The 27,090-nt window shown below is 37.5% G+C and overlaps 2 protein-coding genes across 5 annotated transcripts in view; one reads left to right on the top strand and one right to left on the bottom strand.

The window, feature by feature from the left end:
- The window catches only part of LOC149816317 (ubiquitin carboxyl-terminal hydrolase 4-like), a 28,370-nt gene extending 7,695 nt beyond the window's left edge, over positions 1-20,675 (top strand). Inside the window, exons 2-8 of one of the 4 annotated variants that reach the window (XR_016427661.1) lie at positions 3,088-3,204; positions 5,367-5,465; positions 5,549-5,737; positions 5,856-6,037; positions 6,663-7,066; positions 10,844-10,980; positions 20,497-20,675. Coding sequence is in view for 3 of the 4 variants with exons in the window: in XM_089987526.1 (XP_089843652.1) it covers positions 3,088-3,204; positions 5,367-5,465; positions 5,549-5,737; positions 5,856-6,037; positions 6,663-7,062 (987 nt within the window). In the remaining variant the exon portion in view is untranslated. Of the gene's footprint in view, positions 1-3,087; positions 3,205-5,366; positions 5,466-5,548; positions 5,738-5,855; positions 6,038-6,662; positions 7,595-10,843; positions 11,066-20,496 lie in introns of those variants that run through there. The other 3 variants (XM_089987526.1, XM_089987525.1, XM_089987524.1) reach the window with 3 other exon arrangements.
- On the bottom strand, positions 9,116-26,947 carry LOC149816316 (uncharacterized). Its single transcript, XM_089987523.1, has 8 exons — positions 26,525-26,947; positions 26,255-26,395; positions 17,413-17,640; positions 13,056-13,263; positions 11,970-12,106; positions 11,302-11,382; positions 10,128-10,194; positions 9,116-9,884 (listed from the first exon to the last, which is right to left on the bottom strand). Exons 1-8 carry the CDS (start codon positions 26,857-26,859, stop codon positions 9,561-9,563), a joined length of 1,521 nt encoding a protein of 506 aa, XP_089843649.1. The 5' UTR covers positions 26,860-26,947; the 3' UTR covers positions 9,116-9,560.
- Positions 26,948-27,090: the final 143 nt, after the last annotated feature.

Here is a 27,090-nt window from a genome sequence, read left to right as displayed (position 1 = left end):
TCTATTATGTGCTGATGCTTTTTGTTGGCTAAACTATTTTGTTGTGGTGTGGTGTATTAGCACATGACCTTTGATGAAGTATTTCATTTTCTCTTAGATATTGTTGAAAGTCATTAGACATGTATTCACCCCTTGAATAAGAACAAAAAATAGATATATTTGTCTTCAGAAGATTTGTCACTAACTTGTGAAAATTTTTAAATTTCTCAAATACTTCATATTTATATTTGAGAAAATATATTCAAGCATAGCGAGAGTAATCATCCACAAAAATAACATAATAAATATATCCTTCTTTAGAGGCAACAGGGGCAGGACCCCAAACTTCAGAGTGAACTAATTCAAGGGTTTTAGTAGCAGACAAGGACCTCTCTTGATATGGAATTGATTTCATTATAGCAAGAATACAATCAATATATGAAATTTCTTCATTACAAAAAGTTCTCAGATGAGGAATATTTGATAATTTATACATACTAGGATGTCCTAGTCTTTGATGCTAAAAAACTTTATCCAATTTTTGAACATTAAGGCAAAAAGTCTTGATGGAGATTTTCAACTGATCCATGTAGTACAAGTCTCCTTCTCTATGCCCTTCCCAATCTGTTTCTCGAACCGGAGATCCTGTGTTAAGCATTGGTTAGAAGTGAAGGAGACTCTACATCCATGATCAATGATTTGAGAAACAAAAAACAAATTTAAATTTAGTTTTGGAACAAATCTTATTTGTGGAATACTAAAACTGGGACATTTTTCAAAATTTTCAATTTCACTAACATCAAGAGAGGTTCCATTGGCAGTAAAAATATTTCTTTTACTAGTAAAATTACTATAATTGAAAAGTATGAATTCATCATACATCATATGAAATGAGGCAACCGAGTCTAAAAGCCAAGGAGTCATACCTGAAGGAGAAGAGGAAGAGACGGCGACAACCATCACAAATTCTCCTTTGAGAAGAGGTTGCAATGCTTTTATGAGTTGAGAAAGAGGCATGTTTGAAATTGATTTGCTTGAAGGGTCTTGGTCAACTTGTGAAGTACCAACCGAAGCAACCTTTTTTTCCTCTTTGTTCGTGAATTTTAGACAATAAAAAATACCTCATCTTTTCTTTCCATCTTCTTTTCCCTCGTACACCCGATTCTTCCCATAGTTATTGTTCTTGTAAAAGTATGGAGGTTTGTATGTATGGGTGCTGGCTCTCGGCTTTGAAACGGCCAATACATTGTCCTTAATTTTTCTTGTTTCATTTTGAGACCTCAATCTAGTCTCTTCCATACAAACTTGAGCTAAAACCTCTTGGATATGATGCAGCTCATCTTGTCTACTATGAATGATATTACTTCTCATTTGTTAAAACTCGGGTCTCAATCCTCTCATAAATTGAAAAAATTGTTCGTTATTTATTTGCTTCTTTTTAAGTTGAGCACCATTGAAAGTTTCCCAAATGGGCTCTAACTTAGTCATTTGGTCCCACAACTTCTTTAAAGAGCCAAAATACCCTCTTAACACTCTCGTCACCTTGTTTACAATTGTGTATCTTATCTTGAAGCTTCCATCTAAAGGCAATATCACATTGAGTATACGTTTGTGTGATAAAGAGCCATGCTTCATTGACTTTCTCAAATTCCAAAATAGTCTCACATGTATCTTCATTCACACTTCCTATGAATAGGGAAAATACCTTAGCATGGCCAATTTACCATTCTTTCAAGGCTTTCTTATAATCCAACAAGAGCCTTTCCCTTTTCTTCTCCTTTGATAACTTCTTCCTTAATGGTTCCATCATTTTCTTTAATAGATTTTGTAAGAGTTGTGGTTCAATTGCGGAACCATCAACATACTCCCATAATCCTTTACCAATAAGAATTCTTTTAATGGCGGTAGCCCATAAATTATAGTTCTTTCCATCAAATTTGATTGGGACTACTTTCATCACTTCTTTGTCGGCCATGGAACCAAAAGATACAAAGCAAGAGAGGAGAGAGAAAGATGAATAAATACTTGGAACAACTTTCAACTCTTTTTGAAGCACCAATGCCTCTATGCATTCATGAGATGACTAATCTTTAAGAAAGTTGGTAGGCATGCTTCCCAAGGCAAGGCCCGATCTTCGCACCACTTCAAATATGCTTGAGGAAGAGTTGAATATCACCAAATAGATGATATGACTCTGATACCGTGTCACAAACTGATGTATATGCTTTAGTGAGCCACTTATGGGCAAAAGAACACTTTGAGAATATGACCTCTTATGGGTCAACATAAGAAAACACAACAATAAGCCACTTAAGGGCTGACAACACAAAAAATAAGGAATATTATTAGGGAATAACCCCTTTAGATTGCATAAAATGAGAGAGGGATTAGACCCCTTTATGTACAAGACAAAGCTCCTAGGGAGCCATTGGGACCTACCCAACGGCTCCAAACTAATTCCCAAAAAGCCCATGTTGGCTGGGAATATTTACAACAATAGAAATAAATAAAATAGAAAAATAAAAAAGATAAAAATACATTTGTTTCAGATATACATATGAAAAGACAAAATGCCCCTAATTAGATATGTACAGAAATACATATGTAAACATATACATACATATATGTTTACATTAACAGGCCAATAAACCGTTTTTGGGCAGCCCTGTCTGGATCAAAGGGCAAGAGTAACCACTAATCTCTTGAGGGAAGGCTTTACAAACCGATAGTTGTCTAATGTCTACCTAGCATAGGCAGTACCCGATTTCCTTGTTTTGTTATCCAACCATCCAATGTCATTCTTTCTGCTTCCAGTTAAGAAGCATATGTACTACCTGAACAATTTATCTGGTATTCATGTCTAAATGTCTATAACAAACATGAGTTTGAATTTGTAACAATGTGATATGTTAGTGTATAAAAGAATTTTTTCTGATTTACACTGCTGAGATGGATGTGTAATTTTGTCTGATCTCCTTTAATCAGCGATTGCCTAACTGTGAAATGGTTGAATTGTGACACGCTTTGGTTGTGCTTTGGCTATATACATGTTCTTTTATGCATGATATTCTGTAAGAACAAGAAATTCAACTTTATTTTGTGGTACAGGCATTGTACTTTTGTGTACCATTCCGTGAGCAGTTGTTAGAGTACTATGCTAACAATAAGAATATTGGAGATGCAGAGGAGAATCTGTTGACATGCTTGGCAGATTTATTTACACAGGTACAAGTCTAGTGGGTGATTAGGTGCATTATTATTCAATAACCAGCATTCTGTTTCATCTCTTCCTCAGATTTATATGTATTAATTTAAATTTTATGTTTTTGGTTTTTGTTTCAGTATTTTTTGGGTTTTTTTTCGAGCAAGGGGAAATTATTGATAAAGTATAACCATAGAAATCATCTTAACACATGACTCACGTTTAAGTTCCATCTTTGTTTGGAGAACAATAAGTCTGATCATCTTTCTACATTGCAAATCATTGGATAAGTTTTTAGCCTTTGTGTTAAAAATGTGGAAGTTACTAAACAAGACTGGAAACATTTACAAAGTATGGTATTTGTTTTCAAAATGTGGAAACGTTTGCAAAATATGTCTAATGGGTGATTAGTTATCCTTGGTATTGTTTGCAGTTCGGACTTTGAGCATTCCCTGTAATTTAAGCATTTTATAGGTCAACTGCATGACATTGGCATATGGCTGCTTGGAGTCATCCGATCTGCTTTGCATGATATACACTACCTCTATTGATGGTTGTTTCTGGTGTGAATGTTCTCTGTTGTATCAGCATTTCAAATAACTGCATGACATTGTTGGGACCTATCAAAAACATTCTGTATGATGCGGCAATTTATATTTTAGGAGCCCTATTTTTACTCTATTCACTTCTATTAAAGGCAAGCAAGAAAGAAAAATTATACTACCAAAAGCTAGCCACCCCTCCTCCCTCCCCCTGGTCCATGCACATTAAGTCCCTAACTACCCCCCAGAAGAAAAAAGAATAGCAAAGTATATGCAGTTTCTTTTTGCATTTCAAATGCATACCCAATAAATCCTACAACTCAAAAGCGTACTCCATTTCCCTCACTCATCCAAATGCATAGACATCCTTCTTGTCACAGTATCATCACTTTAAACCATGATAATGAATAATCATTACCTATTTTATTATCCTCATTAGATTTCACCCTCATAAACTCTCTCTCTTCTCTTTCTTTTTCATTGCACGTGTCCAATAATTTTGGGTGTGTAGGTTCCTGCACCAAGTTATCCATGGTTAGGTCAGAGAGAGAGAGAGAGAGAGAGAGAGAGAGAGAGAGAGAGAGAGAGAGAGAGAGAGAGAGAGATGTCACATAACAGCGTTCTTGCACCAGATGTAGTTATGAGCTCTCATGTTCATCCAAATAGCACTCAGGGCGCTTGCAACTGGCTACTGGCTGGAATCAAACACAGTAAACTTGATTTAGTAGTAGGGGTTGGATCTTGTGGGTTAGAGGACTTAGAACATATTCTTTTATTCTTTTTAATGTAAATATTGTTGATTTCATCTTAAGAAAACTAGAGAAAATTGAAAAGAGAATTAAGATCAGTGTTCTCTTTGAGAGGCAGGAAAAGAAACTTAACCTAATTTATTGGGTCACTTAGTGCTTCCTGTATTACTTTGTTAAGCAAGTATGTAATTCTCAACTCCTAACCTGGGACCAACCAACTAGTATGGTAATATGATCATCAATTGAGCTTTTGCTTCCGGAGTGCTACATATGAGACACAATAGAGGTGTTCATGATGGTTTTTGTTGTACTTTTTGTTTAAAATGGAATTAAAGTTGATTTCTTTAATTTATTTTCTTAGTATTTTATGTACTTTGTACTGCATATTCTATCTGGGATAGCATTTACTACCCACATGGATAAGGAAAACTGTAGTTAGAACTCACAGTTGGAGGTTGTTTTGACCACATCTGACTTCATGGATGCGTTCAGCATGGCCAAAATAGTAGAAATCAACTCTTAAATCACAGTTTTTGGACATAAAAATGTGTTTTTCGAGGTTTGAAAATTTGGTACATTGTAGGCCGTTGATTTTTCAACCCTCATAAAATCTGACATATGTCAGAAGAACATGATCCAAAGGTCAGTTTCTACTAAATATCACATCTGGAGGGTCAGATGTATAAAAAAACTGAAAAAAAAATAAAAATGTTACATTTTTTCACTAAGGGTTTCCTTACCCATGAGTGTAGCCAATATTATCCCATTCTATCCTGTATGCCAAAATATGGGTTCTCTATAAGTATGATCAAGCCAATTGTTCAATTACTTTATGTACTCTGTGTTGCATGTACGGTCTTTAGTGCCAAAAGTGGGTTCTTTAATTTGATGCAGATAAGCTCTCAGAAAAAGAAAACAGGTGTTATTGCTCCAAAACGTTTTGTGCAAAGGGTGAAGAAAGAGAATGAGATTTTCCGTAGTTACATGCATCAGGTATGGGTGTAAGCTTAGATGATCCTGCAAACTTTTCCCATCGTTTTTGGAAGATGAATGAACGTCTTTCTGTTTTTGTGTAGGATGCACATGAATTCTTGAATTTCCTATTAAATGAGCTTGCTGACATCCTTGAGAAAGAGTTGAATGATGCGAAAGGGTCTCCAGGGACTTCATCACCATCAGAGAAGGCCACAAATGGACAGCGGAATGTTCAAGCTAATGGTGTTCAGAAAGAGTCCCTGACTACATGGGTTCACAAAAATTTTCAGGTACTTCGCAGTTTCCATCACTCTAGCAACTTATTTGAGTAATTTATAGATTGTTAATTGTTCAAGATGTATGCTTTAAAAAGTGGGTGATGTTGGTGCCATTGTTTTTCCTTTACAGGGTATCCTCACCAATGAAACTAGATGCCTAAGGTGTGAAACGGTTACAGCAAGGGATGAAACATTTTTAGATTTGAGCCTTGATATCGAACAGAACAGTTCCATCACCAGTTGTCTCAAAAATTTCAGTTCTACTGAGACATTGAATGCTGAGGATAAATTCTTCTGTGATAAATGTTGCAGGTTCAGTGTTTATATCATTCTCTTTAATCTTTCCTTAGGATCAACAAATGGAGTTATGTTTCATACTCATACTTTTGATGATCTTAATTTGGTGGAAGGTTTCATATATTTCTCATTATTTACCATAAAACATGGGCAGTTGCTGGGAATGTTTGTGTTGTTGCGTGACCAGGCAGTTCTGCAATTTTTTGAGCCGTTGGTCAACCTTCTACCATTTATGAACCTCTTATTGGCCGTTTTCTCCTTTTTTCCTTTTATGATGACATAAACCTAATAGTTGGCACATTTTTTATTGCTCAGCTTCTGCCCCCCTCCTCCCAATAATCTTGTTACTGATAAACTGTCTTCTATTTCTCTTATTGGTTATTTTGGATGTCACTTTGCTGGAGAACTTACCTTTCTGAATCATTTTATATTTGACACAAAATAAAACGAACACGATACTGGAATACACTGGTTGAAAACATCAGGTTCCTGTTCCTTTTGTATCATAAGGAAAACTGTTGTATGCATCAATCAAATATTTTATCGACTAAGTCTTTTGCTCTAGCCTGTACTCTTTTTTTGCCTTTTGCTTTTATGATTTTCTTGTTCTTATTTTAACCAGAATTGCCTCGCTCTGCAGCTTGCAGGAAGCACAGAAGAGGATGAAGATAAAGAAGCCTCCTCACATCCTCGTCATTCATTTGAAACGCTTCAAATATATCGAGCAGCTTGGCCGCTACAAAAAACTATCATACAGAGTTGTCTTTCCCCTGGAGTTAAAGCTCAGCAACACCATGGACAATGCAGACTCTGAGTATTCCTTGTTTGCTGTTGTTGTTCATGTCGGTAGTGGTCCTAATCATGGTCATTATGTCAGCTTGGTGAAGAGCCACAACCATTGGCTTTTCTTTGACGATGAAAATGTAGAGATGATAGATGAATCAGCTGTGCAGACGTTTTTTGGATCAGCTCAGGAGTACTCGAGCAACACCGATCATGGATACATCCTGTTTTATGAGAGTTTAGGTGGCAAGAGTTGAAGAGGTAGGCTTTTCCCTGATGAATATGGTGGTTTTTCTTTGTTTTCTTCTCTTTCTCTTTTTTGAAAGAGCCATTCTAAATGAGCCGTGTGAGTTGCGGAAGATTGCTGATTGCCATGTACAGTAGATGGTGGAAGCACGTTATCCTTTGCTTGTTGGACAATAAAGGAGTGTAAATGGTGGTTGAGAGTTCACAGATGCTTGTATTCTTCGATGCCAAGTATTTAATAGAAATGCAGTTGCTTCATTTCTCTCAATATCCAATAATATTTACAGAAAACATCATCTTCCATTTCTGAGTGCATGCATATCAAGCGAGTGTCTGTAATTGGACTGTAGCTATTGCCAGAATGCTTGGTGATGTTGCCGTTTTGTTTTGAGAATGATGGTTATGTGAGATAATTGCAGAGGAGAATTTCTCTAGTAGAGCTCTGTTCTTTATTCAATTGCTTTGTAAATGAAAAGCATTGTTCAGTTTACATAATTCACTTTTGACCAGGCAAACAAGAGTTATATAGCTATTTCTGGTTCACACTTTTTTCTTTTATATGAAAACATCTTGGGTTTCTGGCTGGGGTTTTTAGGCTTTGTTTCCTCAGATGAATCTCATTCTCTAGCATCTTTGAATGAGGATTTAGCATGTCACTTTTTCTGTTTCTTTCTTGCCAGGACAAGCACTGCCTTGCTAGTAGCTACCATTTTGGAACGATTGGTTGGCAGTGCAAGATCTCAGAGAAGTACTATGATAGAGATGAATGCACTTATAGCTATAAATACTTGGTGGATATGAATCCCATAAATGCTTCTCAATATGGTTGGAGTTTTTGTGGGTCTTGAGCCATGCAACTACAGCCTACCCCTACTTAATTGGATTGGTACCCTCTGGTTGTTTACTAGTCTTTTTAACTTACCCAGCTGGTCTCCTAGAGACACCGATGTGGCAAAATTAGTAAGCCATTGAATTCCAGAACTTGGATGTTTGATCTCTATGGCCATTTCACAAAACCGAGAATTCTGAATTCTCACCTATTTGGTTGAGTGGTGCTTTTAGCATGGGTTTCATCCCAAATCTGAGCAATTCAAACACCGAATTTGGATCCTTATTTTCTAGTGTAGATTCATGAATCTCTGGCTCGACCTGGTGGGAGGGGTCAGGTCAGCTCAATGTCTGGCCAAGGTTTCATGAATCTCAAACTAAGCATTCAAACACACCCGATCGTGGATCAAGCACAAGTACGCCTTGCCTAGTAGAACATAGAAAAGCTGGCACACCAAACCTTGTGAATAAGTGTGATCCCAAAGACCGTCTCTTCTGACTCTTGAAGTATTCATCTAGCTTACTTCATTCCCCTTCCTTTCCATGCTCATGCAGATTCCCTTCTTTCGTTCTCATGTGCTGCCTTCTCATATGTTTCGAAGCTTTTGTGTGTACTGTATGGCTTGACTCAACACACCAGAAGGCCTGCTATCCTTGGCTTGTTAAAGTTGCTTGAGCCTTTCTCAAGTCGGTCGCAATCTCTAGCTATTCATACTACATTCATGCTTTCCATCCCAGCGGAGTTATTTCAGCTTAAAATAGTACACTCAGGCCTCGCATTTCAGCTCAAAATGGAGCACAACCAGACATTGATTTCATCTTAAAATAAAGTAGTGTTTAGATTATATTCAGATCTTTCATTTCAGCTACTCAGTAAAATTTGCTTAGGATGAGGCATCGTGATATAGCTTGTCACGACTGTGTGCATACATTTTAGAGTTTCATTTCTGGCAAACAGCGGCTTCAAACATCATCTGCAACTTATTTTAGATGGGAAAAACCTTCAAGTTAAGAAACCATTGAACCACTTTTCTACCTTTGCTGATTGAAGATTACTTGCTATATGGAGCAGCAATTAATCACACAGTTCACTTGAGCCACTTAAGCAAACTTGTAACCCTTCAAGATAAATTAGGCTAATTCTGCTAACTAATTTTCTTACTTGGGCAGTGGCTCGATAAAAGGGAAAAAGCAACCTTTATCACAAATAAAGTTTAATTGATATGAACTTTATAATAAAGGGCAGCATAAATACATGATGTATAAATGGAATAAATATCTCAAAATTAATTCGAGCATACAACAATGATATCCAAGTCATTTTTCATTCAAATGCTTAGGATACATAGGCATATGTAATGTGATGAATTTTGTCTTGAATACTGAACAAATAGTGTTCCAAGATCCTTCTAGCGTTAGCAGATACTACTCTGATCACCTGGCCAAAACATTACCCTGTAATTCATTCTTTTTCAAACCTCCTAATTCAATGCCCCTTTTGATAAGGGCCTCTATATGATGTAATTGATCAGCTTTCCATAAAAAATTCAATGCATTACCCCAACCGATGCCTCAAAGCCCACGATCATCATCACATTTAGCAGATGGTCGTTCAAGTCTTCCAAGTTGGTATGGCATCTGCCGTTTCGTCTTTGTTACTAACCAGTAACTAGAATATAGCTCAAACATTTTGAGATTTCTGATTTTTTTCTAGATTCACCTGAGCCTCCTTGCGGATTGTCGGAGGCACCCCGAAAACCCAATCAAGCACATTCAGGTACTTTGAGCGGAATACTTCTCTTTCTTGTGCATAGCAGTGCATGATGATGGCAGTTGATAGGCTAAAGAGAACTACGTCTGCCCTGCCAAGTTTCTTAGATGGAGGGACCAATCCAATATCTGCCATCCATGTGAAGAAGCTTTCAACAGCGCGTGCAAAGCAGTAGAGAGAGATCTCCATGCGCCTACTCTTCTTCTCTATTGCTAAAGCCAAGCCAGGAGGGGACTGGCCAAAAGCACCAAAAAGGGTACAATCAGAATGCCGACAAAACAGCAAAAATAGGAGGCCGTTCACTTACTTTTAAATGGATTCTCCAGTTCAAACAAGGGGAACTTAATTAAGAAATACAGACAGCCATTCTATTTGAATAACAACGCTATCTAGCAACACACAATATCCAAAATAGAGGACAACTGCTCACAGAAAATGAGAGATAAAATGCAAAACAGAGACGAAGATTTTTCATACCGTTCCTAGGGCAACCAGTGGAATATTACATCTCTGGAAAATTTTGAAAAGCAAGCATGTCCATGACCTAAAAAGGTGAAAGACAAAAACAAATGTTGGAATCACTACTTATCGAGTCAAGTGAATATTAAAGGGATTTTTGAATATTAAGAGAAATCAGAATAAAAAATTCATAACATGGAATGGTTGCTGGAAAAAGATGGACAATTCATTAGCTTAGAAGTGGCATAAATTATTCATGAAATGGGAAGCATGAAACAAAAAGGACAACATACTCAGAAAATAGAAGTCATGCCCAGAATCTTGGCTCACATTCTGGAGAAAAAGAAACTTGTTGAGCTTCCTTCTTTTATGATAAAGACCTATTAACCAGCACAAGTTGATTATCTTATTCACTATGACAATTTTCAGAAGACAGCCTGGTGCCATCATTTGTAAGAGGTTCAAAGTGATGAGAGAGTTCCACCATGCAGAGTAGTTATAAAACAAAATAAATCCAATTGGGGTAGTCCTCTGAAAAATGGAGTAACAACGAGCAGCTGAAATCTTTCCATCAGCTTCCTAAGAGTAGCCCGAGTGAGTGAAAGAGAACCAACTTGTATCTTTACTGTCCATATCAAGTGTGCTACAAACTGTTAGTGATCTAACTACTCAAAATTATGCATATGGCTTGCTGCTTATATCTCAACTAACTTGCTACCATCTCTGGTGGTTAGTCTGGTTGCAAAGGAATAGTGGGACTTTTGAAGATGGATTTCAAATTTAAGAACCAACCATGACACGGCAAGCAGATGTTATACTTCCGGCAAAAAGAAAGGTGGCGAGGGACAAATCTGTTGAGGACGGGGTTATTGTGAGTTGGATACCATTGTTAAGACCTTTAATCTTTTTGTTTTATCTGCTTCTACTGGTTACTTTTTATATCTTGATAATATTTATCATTATAAAAAAACCCTGGCTCTGCTCTTACCCTACTAAGAACATATACTTTCATATCGCTCTGCTTGCAAACAGTGAATCTCAACAAGTACACGCATGGGATAAAACATATTAACCAGATCACAGCCACATAAGACACAATGTGCATAGGTTGTTATAAAAATTGAAAACCCTGACTGATCTTAAATAGGAAAAAAAAGGAACTACTGATATTGAAACAGGATAAAAATCTCACCAAGCTGATGCACAATATGCAGAAAGGAACAAGCTAGACCTTGCAATGCCCAGAATGCTCTTAGTGAGGATAGTGTAGGGCCTGCATTGAATTATGAAATGGATTAGCCAAGGATAGCTCAGATGAATCAGCAGACTCATAAATCCCAAATTTGGTACTTTCAAATGACGTAGTAGTAAAGCAAGCAATAAAACAGTTCTCCTATTACCATATCTCAATCACTTTATGGTTATGCTAGGTTTTTTAACTTCTCTAAATATTTAGTAATCCTAAGACCATAACTGGCTTGATTCAGACAACTTAAATTTGTTTGACATTTTGAGTTTTTTTTAAACATAACTCTGAAGTCCACATCACAATCCCAAAGATGCTAACAGCAACTTGTAATCCATTCTTCTAGGAAAATTTAGTAAAATATGAGGAGCAATAAAAAGAACCATTTCAAAATACTTAAACTTCTTGTGGCAAATTCATGCCAGAAATTCCAGCAATTATACTATGATAGGTTACCGACTAACTGGTAAACAAATGGATCACAAGTGAATGTGGATCTGTCTATAAGAATTCTACAGAATCTGAAAACTATGATTACTTAAATCTAAACATTACCCAATAATATATTGCATAAGACATGGAAAGAGGAACTATTGTTTGCAAACAACTAATACCTTCTCAACAACCCCTGTCTATGAACTATAAGTGCAGGAATCAAATACACAGGGAGATAAACTGGCAATGCTCTTCCATAAGCTTGAAGTAGGAAAGTAATTGTGTGCCCAGCACATGATTGATTCCCATGAACCATCTGGAAATGCATAGAAACAGCATTATTTCCTGGAACATATTATCATCAAAAGAAAGCGTACACACATATATGTGGGCACATGCAAACGGACATCCATCACATTCGTACATTACACACACACATGAGAAAATTTAGGGCATGTTTGCAATGCCTGTGATTTTGTAACTTTCACAGATTTCTTGTGATTCTGAATCACATTTTAGAACTTCCACAGGGGCATTGCAAACATGCAAAAATGCAACCCGTGAATGTGATTCCATCTGTAAATGTCGAAGCCTCAAAACTTGTGAAAGTTTTACACATCTAACCCTGCAAATAAATTTCTCAAGCATTAGATGCTTAGCTGTGAATGTGATAAAGCAGTGACATGACATGACATGAGACATTATCACATGATAGATTTTCATACAAGTCAATTTCACAACCTAAAAGCAAACATGAGAAAGTTAATGCCTGAGAATGTGAATCACACAAATCACTTTCACAGCTGAAAAACCTGTGATCAAAACAAACATGCCCTTATTGTGGTTCTGAACCTTGATACCATACAGCCACCAAATGTAAATCTGACCGTACATATGTGGGTATCATGATTTATTTATAGTAGGTTTCCAAAGTATCATGATTCAATTTCCAAGACAGTGAAAATCAAGGCGTCCCAATTCATGAAGATGTGGATGGTTTAAAAATGGTCAAAATATCATGCTGTAGTAAACCTTAACACATGAAATTAGTAAACAGATCAATACTAAGCATGACCCAAAGGTTAGTTTTGGTTTCTAAACATATTTTAAGGACAAAACCTACACGGTTGGACTCATGGATGTGTTTTTCGTTAAAATAGTTTTTAATAAGATAAAATATTGAACAGAATGGGCAACCAACCAGAGTCAATTTTATACAGCATTAGACTTGGAGAAACTATTATAAACCATGGAAAAATGTATACCGTGCACGGGACTTTCATATCAGGATTTAGTTTTACGTTTACACCAATGGACTTGTAATAACCTTCAATTTTCTCCAAATTTCCTAATGGTTTGCCGCTTGCAATCCCTTTCACACCTTGCAAAATAACAGAATCCTTCCCACCATGCTTGTTGAGGAAGGACCTATATGAGGAAGGCAAGGTATCTTGCTTCAGGATATAAGCAGACCTGCAGAACATTTAAACAAGCATTATCTCCTATTTAAAGTTACCATGTTTTGACATCAAAAGAATCATGTGTTTGATAGTTTGATACTTGATGGTTTGTTCCCATTATTTGCCAGTTACAATTACTATATGTGTGCTATAAATCTTTGTTTCTGTCTGATGTGACAAGAAATGCAATTAAGACTTCTCTATGTCAAGAGTTTGCCTATGACACATACATAGGCATTAGTAACCTATAATTGTTCTGCAGTATTTTAATCATGAACACCAAGAGCAATGCATAACTTGTAAAGTACAGGTATATTATAGCAAGCAAGCACGCTTGTAAAACAACAGAAGCAGAAGTACACGAATCACCTGCAGTGTGCGAGGGGAAGAATCCCAAACATCAAAATCCACAGGCTATAACTAAGAATTATAATATTTAATTAACTAGCCTTACATGGCAAAAGACAAAATTTAAATAGTTTAAAATTCTGAAACACAAAATTGTCAACAAGCAGTTGTACAAGCAGCAAGTGATGGCCTAAGGTTTGAGAGGATTTCAGCAGTGAAAAATGATAAGGCCACAACAAAGGAATCAATCAAGAAGCAAGAAAAATCCTTCGGTCGAGATATGTTTAGGAATTCACTTTTACATGCAAAAGTAATTGTAGAAACTCGTGAATCAGTTTCTCATATTTGTTCTGAAATATATATGAAAGTGGACACTTTCCAATTTGTCAAAATTGTCTGCATAGAGCTATTAACATGTCAGATTCTGTCATTGCCCAGCCATCTCTGGATCTGAATCCAACTTTGACCCACACGCATCAAGTTCCTAAGTTTGAGTCCGGTAAAAGGGTAGCAAAACCAAAATTGGATTGATAAGATAGAATCCATACTTTTAAGGAAAAGATAAATATAAAAGGAACATATCTTAACCAGATCTTAGGTGGGACTTCATTATGGTTAATAAATACCTAAACCAGGTCTGGTCCACCTATGAATCCAATGCTCTGGATCCAACACAATTAATTTGCCACACCCATCCTAGTGAGTGTCATTACCGGTTGGCATCATGTTGGATCTGGTTTTATCCAACATACTGACAGTCTTGCACCATGAAGTGGGGATCAGTAGACCTTGATCTTGGCTCGTTTATTAAACAAACAAACTTGAGTTGAGCTCACTTAATGTTACACAAGAAAGCTTTCACTTTCATGTGAAAATGAATCACTATCTCATGTAGCTAACATGACAAAAGTGACCAAGGGAATAAAAAGAGCCAACCATGTGCAGTCCCATAATGCAGGCTACAGGGAAGCACAACCATGAGTTGGACAACTTAAAAACCTAAGATGGGTTCTACAAAGGAGTATCCAAGACAATATCATTGACAGAGCAACTAGAAATTTGAAGATGAAGTTGCTGCAACATGTGTTAACAGAGCACGTAGCCATATAGTGATATAACGGAGATCATTATTTTCACATTTTTATTAGGTTTCTTGAACTAGGTAATGAGTTGGAGTGATGACTAATGGAAACTGTCTTTTGACACATGGCTAGGTAAGGCTAGTTGAAAGAAAGAAAAACTAGAAGCATAAAACATACATATCCAGATGAAGCCCCAAAAACCACAAAGGTAAGAACAACTTGTCCAGCACCTAGACTCATGGTAGAACTAGTGTCACACTACTGCACCAGTGAGCACATAGGAGTTGAAGTTTTCCTCAATCAGTATACAGATGGAGCACCAACATCATCAGAAAATGGCCAAAGCCATTGTTGCCATAAAAGTAGCAGAAAGTATCTATGTAAGGTGAAGTTGTTGTACAAGTCTTTTGCCAGCCAGTGGTGTAGCTAGGATTCATGCGAGGGGGGGGGGGGGGGGTAGCAAAAAAAAAAAACGTGTGATAGTCGGGGGTTCGGGGGCAGCGCCCCCGTTTTTTTTTTTTTTTTTGAGATAAAAAAAATGGCTATAATTATTAATAAAAATCTATTTCATATGGACGAATCAAACTATTTGCTGCAGTCAGGGCTGGGCTAGGACTGGGCTGGGCTACAAAAATGGATAAAAAATTAAAAACCTATTTCATATGGAATCAGGGCTGGGCTTTAAAAAAAAAAATTTAACTGTTTCGGGAGGCAGGACTGGGCTACCCCCCCTAGCTACGCCTTTGTTGACAGCAGTTCCTTTCAAAGATCCTGGAGATATGTAGGGGAAGCCAAATGGTACCTAAACAGGAAGAGGTACCTCATGAAGACTACAGTAAGATATAGCTGGCAAAGAAACAACTTTTCATAGTATTCACTATTAACCTATGTCACATATACATGGGTGTGCGCGGATACAGGGTACGACATGGGTACAAAGTCTACGACTCAAAAACTTTCAAAAGGATGAATACATCGGTATGGATAACATATACATATACAAACATATAGGTATGGCAGTGGACTGGGGGGGAAACGGGCCCCGTTTCCCCTCGCCCCATTTGGACCGGGGATGTAGGACATGAAACGGGGAATGGACCAGGGATGGAGGTTAAAATCAAAACCCATGCGGGGATGGACTTACTCTTTCCCCCGCCCAGCCTCGTCGAGCCTCGCCCCAATCTTTGCTAAAAAAATTACTATTATACCCTTATATATATATTCCTAACCCTAACATAAAACCCTTTCTTGAATCTCTCCTCTCTCCTTCCTCTAACCAGCCGCGTTTCTCTCCTCTCCTTCCTCTAACAGCAGAAGGACCGAGGAAACGGGCTCCGACCCGCCTAGCCCCGTTTGGACCAGGGATGGAGGACATGAAACTGGGAATGGACCGGGGATGGAGATTAAAATCAAAACCTGTGCGGGGATGAAGACGAGGATGGAGGGCACAAAATTTTGAGAAGGGGCGGGGATGGAAATCTTGTCCCCCCGCCCAACCCTGGTCCACTGCCATCCCTACAAACATATATATATATATATAATGCTCAATTATACTACACTTAATAATATGCTCTAGATATAAAGCTATAGACTGTCAATTACAAACAAAAAATATAAAGCATGACAAAGGTATGTAGTTAGTGAACAAATAATCATCAACAAAAATACAGTTAACAACAGACACTTAATGTCAAGCACAGGCTACACGACGGTTGGCACATAAGATGGACAAATGGGCCAATTTAAGTTCGAAACCTAGATGACCCATACCCAAGAGTACCCAATATTGGTAGGGACTGATAACCCATGATCTAAACTCTCTGGTTGATCTCTAGATGTTCCATTATTCACTAATGTTACATTAATCATATAAGCCAAAAGTAATTATAATGCATTTCTAGGTATCACATCTTATCAATCACCTTTACACAGCTTTATCAAACAGAACTGAGCACTAACCGATATCTATGGATCCCAATTGATTTCATCATTCACCATCCTACAAGCAAAAAGCAGTTATAATGCATTTCACTTTCTTTTTAAGCATCTTATTGCACAATTTCACTAAGAAAAATAGTACTCTTTAGTCATCTATATTTTTTCCAGCCATACATGCCAGAAAAGGAAAGATGTTGATATTCAGGTTCTCTTCAGCTTGTGCAACCTCATGTTTAGAGCTTTGAGCAACAGAGCAATCCTGAGTCTGCACATTTCTTTTGTCAGTGTACTTACTTTTTCAAGATATGCTTACTCAAGCCTTTACTCTCCCTCCCTACACTACAACAGAATACAAGGGCAACTTGTTCATATCAAAGCATTATGAAAGCATTGAAACTAAATTAACTTTTTATTAGCTTGATAATACACCTGCAATTTGATTCTTTTTGGCAACAATGTGACTTCTAGTAAATATATATTGTTTATGGCAGCCAACAGCCCATAATGAACATTAGAAGGCTAACAAAAACCCATTTTTTCTCTCCAGTGAGGATTGAGATTTTGCTTCTCATTTGAGGTGATACATAAAACCAACATGGAATGGAGTTATTATTGAACTAAAATCAAATAATTCAACAAAATTGTGATCACAAATAGGGACTATATTTATTCTAATAATCAATATATTGAAGTTAGTTGACATAAGTGCGCATACAGTAGTATCATGTGAACAATACAAAGAAATGAATCATGTGATTAAGAAGAGGATTTGCAAACCCAAAATGCACACATACAATATCTGTGAAGAGGACAAGCACATAAGAAAGATGTCACCATGTGCCCATGCCAAAGGCTTACAAATATGCCCAAATTTCTCACTCTTTATTCCACAACGTGATGCCAGGACTGCAGCACGCATTAAAATGTATATAGCCAAACTAGTGTGCTGAGAATTTGGACCAGTCAAGAGCATTGAGGGCCCAGCAACTCCTCCAGCAACCAGTGCTCTCCATCTTGCAGTCCTGAACCAAAAATAATCTGTGGTTATTACTTAATAGTAGGATATGATGAAAAGAGAAAATGGACCATCTTAATATGTTTTATTTGCTTTATTTGAAGAAATGTTTCAAATTCAGTTTGAGAACCAAGGCTAATGCCAAAAAAAGTGTAGAAAAATAAGTGACAACAAAAAAAAGAAGAAAAAATGGCTCCAACTATGATGATTGTGGTTGACGCATTTAGTTATGTAGTCAAAAGCGCCGGCTAGGCGCCCAGTTGGCCAGATTCCTAGGTTAAAAAAAGGGCCTTTTTTCTGACTAGATGCCTATTCAGCGCCTAACTTGCCCTCGCCTAGGCATGAGGGCAATAAAGTAAATTTTTTAATACGAAAAAACGAGAGGGGGAGGGAAGAGTTATAAAACTCTTTCCCCCCTCTTACTCTATCTTTGCTCTCTCGATCTCTCTTCTCTCTCGCTCACTCTCACCTGCCCTCCATCGTCGCCCTCACTGCATCGTTGTCACCCTCGAGTATGCTTTTGCCCCCTCTTCTTCTTCTTCTCTCCCCCTTCCTCTGCTTCTTCTTCTTCTCTCCCCCTTCCTCCGCTTCTTCTTCTTCTTCTTTTCCTCTCTCTTTCTCTCGCCCCCTTCCTCTAGCTCTTCTTATTCCTCCCCCTCCCCGTCTGCATCTTCTTCTTCTAATTCTTTTTCTTCTTCTCCCTCCTTCCTCTGCCTCTTCTTTTTTTTCTCCTCTCTTTCTCTCTCTCTCTCTCTTTCCTTGGCTCATCTTTTTCTCCTCCTCCTCCTCTCTCTCCTTGGCCTTTGTTCTTCTTCTTGTTAAGATGGATGTATTTTTTAGTGTGTATATATATACACATGTATATATTAATATAATATATATAATTATATATATTATATATATCTTAGTCAACCTAGATTGACTAAGTTCTAGTTGTTGGAGGCTAGTCCAACGGCTAGAAGGCGCCTCCTCTCCTTTAAACTCTCTTTCTTCTCCCTTCTCTCTCTCTCTCTCTCTCTCTATATATATATATATATATATATATATATATATATATATATATATATATATATATATATGGGTGGGTGTGTGCCTTTGTAAGGTGAGAGCGTGATGGGTAGTTTTTAGGGTTTTGAGTGTTTGTAGTGAGGTTTGTAATTTTGCATTTCTTTTTGTATTATTTGAATTTCATTCTCAATGAAATTATTTATTTTATAATTCTTGTGCTCCATTGTTACTTCTATAGCGAGTATGTATTCAAATACATTGTATTTTTGGTTCTTGATATCTATTATGAAGTGCATTGGGATTCGTGTCATTTTCTTGACATTTCTTTCCCCCCTTCCTCCGCCTCTTCTTCTTCTTCTCCTCTCTCTTTAGCTCTCTCTCTCTCTCTCTCCCCGACTCATCATTTTCTCCCCCTTCCTCTAATTCTTCTTCTTCTTCTTCTCTCTTTATGCCTCTCTTTCCCTCTCCCCCTTCTTTTTCTTCTTCACTTTTTGTCACTGTCTCTGTCTCACTCCCCCGCCTCTTCTTCTCTTTCCTTTCCTCCGCCTCGTCTTCTTCATCTCTTCTCTCTGTGTCTCTCTTTCTCTCTCCCCCTTGCACTGCCTCATCTTCTTCTTCTCTTTGTTTTGTGCATTTGTTGATATCAATGTTATGAAAAGCATTGAGGCGTAGCGTAGTGCTCCACCAAAAACAGAGGTGAGGCGTAAGCCTCAGTTTTTTTTTAATTTAAAAATAAAATAAAAAAATATCTAAAAATATAAGTAAATAAAAGAAATGCCAAAAATCCATTTATCTTCACCAAATACTATATCAAAAGAGTCAGTCAACACATTTTTGCATGTATATACGCAATAGAATGCCAAAAAATTAACAAACATACAAAAGAATGCAAAAATATTAATAAACACACAAAAAACCCTAATTTAAAGCCCTAAAATCCATTTATCTTCACCTAACACTATATCAAAGGGTCAGCCAACACATTTTTGCATGTATATACACAATAGAATGCCAAAAAATTACAAATACACAAAAGAATGCAAGAATATTAACAAACACACAAAACCCCCTAATTTAAAGCCGTAAAATCCATTTATCTTCACCAAACACAATATCAAAAGGGTCAGCCAAACACTATAAAAAAATAAAGAGGTGGAAAAAGAAGAGAGAGAAAGAAGAGATGAGAGAGTGAGCAACAAGAGAGGGAAATAAGAAATACCTTCTTATTTTTCTTATTTTTCTTCTTTTTCTTCTGAAGCGTACACGAGAGACGAGAGAGAGGGAGGATGGAGCAGTGAGAGAGGAGGGAGAGACAAGAGATGAGAAAGAGGGAGGATGGAGAGACAAGAGAGAGAGAGGATTGAGTAGCGACAGAGGTAAAGAAGAGAGGGCCTAACCTTAATAAGGGTTGGGCTTGCCCCAAATTTGGGTCAAATGGGGGCTTTGACCTAAATCAAATGAGGCATACGCCTCAGGGTAAGGCACGCCTCGCCCTAAGGCATACGCCTCATAGCGCATTAGGTGCGCGCCACGGGTAAGGTGTGCTATTTAAGTGTGCCTCAAGGCATAGAGAGTCGTGCCTTTTGCGCCTTGAGGCGCATTTTTAACAACACTGGTTGATATGTATTGACTATATATATTGGAGTCTTTGACTCCTTAAAATTGTATTGACTATTTTGTTCTTATTATTTGGACTGATTTTGTAATATAACAACTTTACTATGCTTGATGATAGCGATATCTCATACTTAAGCATTTGTTAACTTTATTTAAGAATTCAGATTAAGGTTAAATTGCATAGCTTTTGTTGATATTGACGTGCTTATTTATTCAATTCTTCTTAATTTTGGGGTAGGTTTTGTAATATAATAGGCAGATGTGCTTCATGATAGAGGTATTTTGTACTTTGTGCATTTGTTGATTAATTTTATGTTTGATACATCTTTGTTGTTGGTCTTAATAATATTTGGGCAGGTTTTGTAATATAACATGTTTATATGCTTGACAATAGCAATATCTTATGCTTCGTGAATTTGTTGTTGAGTAGTTTTATGTTGGATACATGTTTGTTGTTAGTTTTAGCACTTTATTTTAAGAATTTAGTTTTTTTTAAATTAGTTGGTATTTGTTGATAGTTGTCTGCTTTGCTTATTCAATTGTTTTTAATATTTGGCAAGTTTTGTAAGGTTCAATATGTTTTTTTATCTTTTACTTATTGGTGATTGATTTTATGTTGCATACATGTTTGTTACCAATTTTAGCAGTTCATTTGCATATTTTTTATATTTTTTTATTTTTTAATTAAGGTATCGACTAGTCCCGTCTAGTCTCTGACTAGTTTTTTTAGAGGTCCATAGACTAGGCACTACCTAGCCTTTTGACTACATAGGCATTTAATTAGCTCATTTAAATCAAGGTTATAAGCAGCGTATCGTTACCCGTATCGATCAACCCAATAGTAACACCATATCGTATTGTATAGTAAATTTTAAATAAAAAAATTCAATAAAAATCCAAAAAATTCATATCACATGAAATAATGATGAATTGCACAAACTACATACATAAAACCACATTTCGAAGCATTTATAACTCTATTACATACTACAAGAGTCATACCTTCATATTACATAAATAAAAACATCTCACAAGAACAAGTTTTTAATAAAACATGAATATATGATACATCAATAATCATAATCATCTTCATTATCTTCTCCTTCTTTTTCTTCGACATCCACATCGTCTCCAAGATATGAGGGGTCTTCATCATCTACCTCTTGTGCTCCTTCCACGTTAATCTATTGAATGTCCTCTTCATTCAAAAAGGCCTATGCTTCTTCTTCAACTCATGCATCAAATTCATCAAAATGTTCCAAACTGATGGGATCGAATTGCTCCTTGTGCCTCCTTTCTGATAACTTTTCGATTTGCCTAAAAAAACGACATGCAAAAATTAAAATTAGTTGAGTTTTAAATGAAAATGACAAATAAACTTTATAATTTTATATACCTATGCCTCATCCGTAAGTTGTAACGAATGTAGCCTTTTGTGCTCCAATATGTTTCTTCTTTTTGTATGGATTTGCTCGAAGACACTCCAGTTTCTCTCACATCCACTTGCACTACATATTTGGCTTAGAATGCGAATGGCAAAAGCTTTTAGATTTGGAACATCACCTCCAAACATGGCCCACCACAAGTTTGAAAAAAAAAAACTTTGAAAACAAATATACAATCATACAAAACATCATAACTAAATAACAATTTGAAATTAAAATTGAAATAGACAAAATAAATTACCTGGACACACTGTGGCACGGTTTTGTATTGGTGCAGGTCTCCCCATATTATACAATGCATTATCATAAGTTTCCATTTCCTTATGAATTTGATCTTGAATGCTATAATCATGGTTCAACCTTTCGATGTAATCCAAAACTCTCCTATTGACTTTCTTGTCCATTTTAAAAGTAGAAGAGTATCTAAATGCAAGATTTAAATAGTATATTGCAGCATGAAGAGGTTGATGAAGTTGTCTAGTCCACCTATGATCAATGATGTTCCATATAGGTATGTAGAATTTTTTCTTTCCCTTCAAATTATTTATAATGACCTCTTTTGCCTTATCCATGGCCTCATAGAGATAACCCATACTTGGTTCACTGTCAATCAATCAAAACACCTTCACCAAATGTATAGTTATTCTTAACAACTTCACATATGAATCCCACAATTCACTTCTGAATACAATATTTACAATTTCTCTGTGCTTTCTTTTAGTGCAACTTTATTCTTTACTAAACTTTGCATTGTCAAAAAATTCGTAGCAAATCTAGTAACTGCACTACGAATCAACTCAGCACAACTAGCCAACTTTTTCATTAGGCTTAAAAGTTAAAACCCATGCATGATTGTAAATAAATTTAGTAATTTCTTGGCAGCATTCAATTGTTTGATGAACCCCATCCATGCTGCCAATGTCCTCAAGCATGAGGTCTATGCAATGGGCAGCACACGGGGTGTAAAAGAATGACAATTCTTTTTTTGCCAATTCTTTACCTGTTGCCTTATAATTTGTTGTATTATCAGTAATAAACCGTACAATGTTTTGAAGTTAAACCTCTTTCACAACCTAATAAAAAACTCTCAACAATACATCTGTTGTCTTGGGTGTATCAGACAAATCAATTGATTTCAAAAACAAGGTTCATTTGGGGGCAATAGACAAAAAACTTTATCAAGGTCCTCGACTTTCTATCTGTCCATCCATCTGCCATGATGCTACAACCAGTCTTTCTTCATGACTGCCTAATCTCATCACAATAAGCTTTCATTTCATTCACATTAACATCTAAAATATTTTCTCTTAAAGCATGATATGAAGGCATATTGTATCCAGGCCTGATACTGGTTATGAGTCATATGACATCTGTCATGGCCTAAAATGAAAGGAATTTGCCGCATTGAAATGAATGCAAACATCATAACACTATCTCTCAACCGTGACATCTGCATGCTCGACTAACGATGAGGAGTCATATCAATACAAATGTCAGGCTGCATCGCAGGGGCAGTCCTAGGTGGGAAAAAACTCCTAATAGAGCCTTGCTCTACATCCTGGTCCTTCCCTTGAAGAACTCCCTCATGCTCAACTTATTTCTCCTCTTCCTCTTCTCTTTGTGCCCGCGACACTACTACTAATACCAACCATACATTTTCTCTTCGCTGCAAAACTTAGTACTTCAGATCCTATGCTATGGGTTGTAAGATCAGAAGTAGGGAGTTCATCTTCATAATACACATCAGTGTTGTGAGAGGCGTACGCCTCAATACCTGAAGCGTACGCTTCAGAGGCGAAGCGCACGCTGAAGGTACTGAGGCGTTGCAGTGATGCACCTAAGGTAAATATAAAAAAAATCTGATTATTTACAGATGGGGTTTCAGCTTTCCAAATCTGATCATTAAACAAAGGTCGTTCTGATGCAGTCGAATACGTATTATCGGGGTTTCAGCTTTCCAAGGCTCGTTTACCACGAATACTTGAAAGTCTCATGTTGTGAGAGGCGTATGCCTCAGTACCTGAGGCGTACGCCTCAGAGGCGAAGCGCAGGCTCAACGCCTCGCTTCGCCTCATCGCATTTAACAACCTTGATACACATCCTCTCAGGGCTCCACATACCCCATTTATGCCTCATTAATCTCTCTTTCTTGTCTTTTTCCTCTCAACATTGTCATTTTACGGTATCTGACAATTTCCTTGACGTGCATGCTTGCACATTATGTGCCCTGACTAAATGATTCTTAAACCGAAAGATACCACCTAAAAACCTATTTTGGCAATAGTTGCATTTGATTCTTAATCAATTTTCACTCGTTACTTGAGAGCACCATTGTCATGCCAGATCTTTCGATGCCATCTTCCCCCAAAAATACTCAATAACAAGCAAAAAATAAGGATTTTTTACCTTAACTCACTTTCTTGAATGAAAAAATAGGTGAAAATGCACTCTTGAGAAAATCACAAAAGCCCTCTCCTTTGCGCAAGAATTGGCCCCCAAATCGATCTCATGAAACCTAAGGTGTGTGGGTTCCCTTCCAAGAGCCTCTACACGTGTAGAAGACGACTCTTAAGAGGAATTTTTAACCCAAAACGAAAAGACTTATTTTCGGGTCTTTTAAAGTGCGCCAGACCCATATCGTACAATACGGGGTCAATACAGGAGTGTATTGTATGATAGACCTGATACGAGTATGATACACACTTGTATCACGATACAAGTGTGTATCGTAACATTAGACCAAAAAGTAACGATACGTATCGACACGATACAAACAACCTTGATTCAAATAGTATGCTTTCATAACGTCCTTTCTCCCCTCATGCATTACTCACTACTTGACCATACACATAAATGTTTTCCAATATGATGGTGTATGTGAAGTCATGAAGTAACTCCAAGTCTAAAATACCTTTTTACTAACCCAATAAAGCTCTATTGAGCACCCTAATTCAAAAGGACTTGTTGATAATAAACACCCTTTGTCTTGTGACTAGGGGTGGCAACGGGTCAGGTTTGGATCAGACCCAAGTGGAAACAAACCCAGACCTGATTTGAGATGACGGTATCCGGTCCGGACCCGGGTCTAATGGGACTCAACATAAGAGAAACCATACCCGGTTCCTATAAGGATTTCATGAACCAGACCTGAACCATACCCAATAAAGTAATATTTTTTTTATCTTTTTTACATTGAAAATTTGCGTATCTTAGTCGAAACTTGGATCAGACCTGGGTGTGGTATGAAATTTCACAAACCATACCCGGATCCATATATTAATCGGACCCTTCGGGTCCCACCCAGATTCTAATTGGTCCTTCTTGTTTATCACCAAACCTTGACCCTATAGGGTATGGTACGGGTTGGGTCTAGGTCAAACCTGACCCATTGACACCCCTACTTGTGACTCTTTGTTGAATTATCACTAACAGTTCACCATCCCATATTCGAGACACTAAAAGAGTGTTGAATACTTAAATCTTTCAAGGACTCAACATACTTGGTTAGTTTCTTAGAGCCAAGATCTACTGTACTGAACACAAAACTATGTCAATAAAGCATTGTTTCCAACTTCTTTAACCAGCACAACAAACCGAATGAGAACTATTATCTACACATTGCAGGCCATTCACAGCCAACTACTTTCCAGGTAAGCTCCCACCCATTCAAGTGATTAAACTAAATGTCTCCTCATAGTTCAGATTGAATTATTTAGTATCCCTTAGCTACTTGAATCTCCAAAAGCTTCAATCACATAGAAGCGTGCATAATTTGGCTTATATCCAAAGAAATGGTTGATATATGAGCTGATTATCAAGGACACACTACTTATCTAGTGGACTAAGACATCGCTTCTCCCCTTTCCAATAGCTATTAGAATTTAGAAGAGAAGAACTTACATATGTTTCATTAAAGTCATGTTCAATAGGAGTTACTCAAGGAAGGCTATGAACCGAAAGGCAATAAAGTAGAAACTATAAAAAGGCAGCGAGACTTGGTTGCTTGAATATTGACACAAAGAAGGCGGGAGGAGATTAAAAAAGGTCAGCAATCAATGTAATAAGCACATCTAATATGGATGGTTATTTTACACCGAACACCCTAGCCACAACCATCTTCCTTATAGAGCAAGATGTCATCTTGAATATCACCACAGTGGTATCAAATAGTCGCAAGCCTTAGGTGGATTAAGAAATAAGATGGGGACCAATGATCATCCACCTCAAAGACAAATCTACTTTTGCCCAAAGTAGGATTCTCCCCAGGTTCTTTAATGCATGATAACTCAACATATAGCAATGACCTGAAAACGAAGATAGAAACAAATTGATCAAGAATGCACAAGAACGCCTGCCCAACTGAGGGTCGTCAACACAAACACTCATAACCAAGTTATAGGATGCATCAGTAACTCGATTGTTGCTCTTACCAAGGTGGAAACTAAGTCCATCGAGCACCTCATAAAGAATTTGAGAAGAATGAATATGAAAACAAGAAAAACGAAAAAGGAAAAGCAAGGAGAGACACAAAGGCGTAGAAAAGTAACGTGCCTATCGTCCCCTCCCAAAGCAGCGATACACTCATCTACGGAAACAAATGTACCCGCAAACGTGCCGAGGAAGAGCCCGTATTGCAACGTCTCTTTGATGGCGATCACCACGGCGTCATGATTCGACACAGATCTGCTCTTCCTGAACCAAAAATTAGACCACATCGCACATGAAATACGAGGGGAAAAAGAGATGCCTACAAACCAAAAATGATCAAAAAACCCTATCTCTCCGTGTCTCTTCTCCGAGAAAAAAAAACTTAATTCTCACCTCGAAGACGATCGATTCTTCGTGCGGGCGAGGATGGAGAACGCGGCGAGGCCTCCTTTGAGGCCTGCGCCGATAGCAAAACCCTTCGCCGACGCAGAAACGCCCCTCTCCAGCCTCTCCCATTCCTTTGGTAGACGCAATCTTGATGGCGATACGGCGTATGAAGAAGGCGCCGGGAACGCCGTCTCTGCCCGATCCGGAGCGGTATCCGAGCAATCCTTACTGAAGAAACCCCCATTCCCGCCGGATGCGTGCCTGGGAACGACGCCGTTCTCGCCGGATTGGTGCGCGAGATCACCGGACGGGCCAGAGAACCGGTCGGAGGGCGAATCCATCACCGGAATTAGGGCTTCCAGAGTCCCTCAATCGCCCTGGAACGACGCCCTCTCGGTCGGTCGCTCCTTTGGTAAGTTTCTGAGTGGCACCTTTGGAAATATTTTGCAAGAAAAACGGAATTTTATGGCTTGTTCAGTGTTGAGGAAAAAAAAAATGGGACAACTGTACCAAGTCCAACGTTTGTTTTGACATGTTACGTGGATGTTGTTTTTTAAATGTTTATTGTTTAA

Source organism: Nuphar pumila, chromosome 14 (genome assembly GCF_984573655.1).
Source record: "Nuphar pumila chromosome 14, dmNupPumi1.hap1.1, whole genome shotgun sequence".
Taxonomy (NCBI): domain Eukaryota; kingdom Viridiplantae; phylum Streptophyta; class Magnoliopsida; order Nymphaeales; family Nymphaeaceae; genus Nuphar; species Nuphar pumila.
The sequence above is the reverse complement of the archived record's forward strand: the minus strand, read 5'-3'. Positions and strand labels throughout refer to the sequence as shown.

Coding starts and splice junctions, on each gene's coding strand:
- LOC149816316 (XM_089987523.1), bottom strand. CDS start 26,859: ATGGATTCGCCCTCCGACCGGTTCTCTGGCCCGTCCGGTGATCTCGCG. Junction 26,396..26,524: donor AAGAATCGATCGTCTTCGAG/GTGAGAATTAAG, acceptor TTTTTGGTTCAG/GAAGAGCAGATCTGTGTCGA. Junction 9,885..10,127: donor CACTGGTTGCCCTAGGAACG/GTATGAAAAATC, acceptor GCTTTTGGCCAG/TCCCCTCCTGGCTTGGCTTT.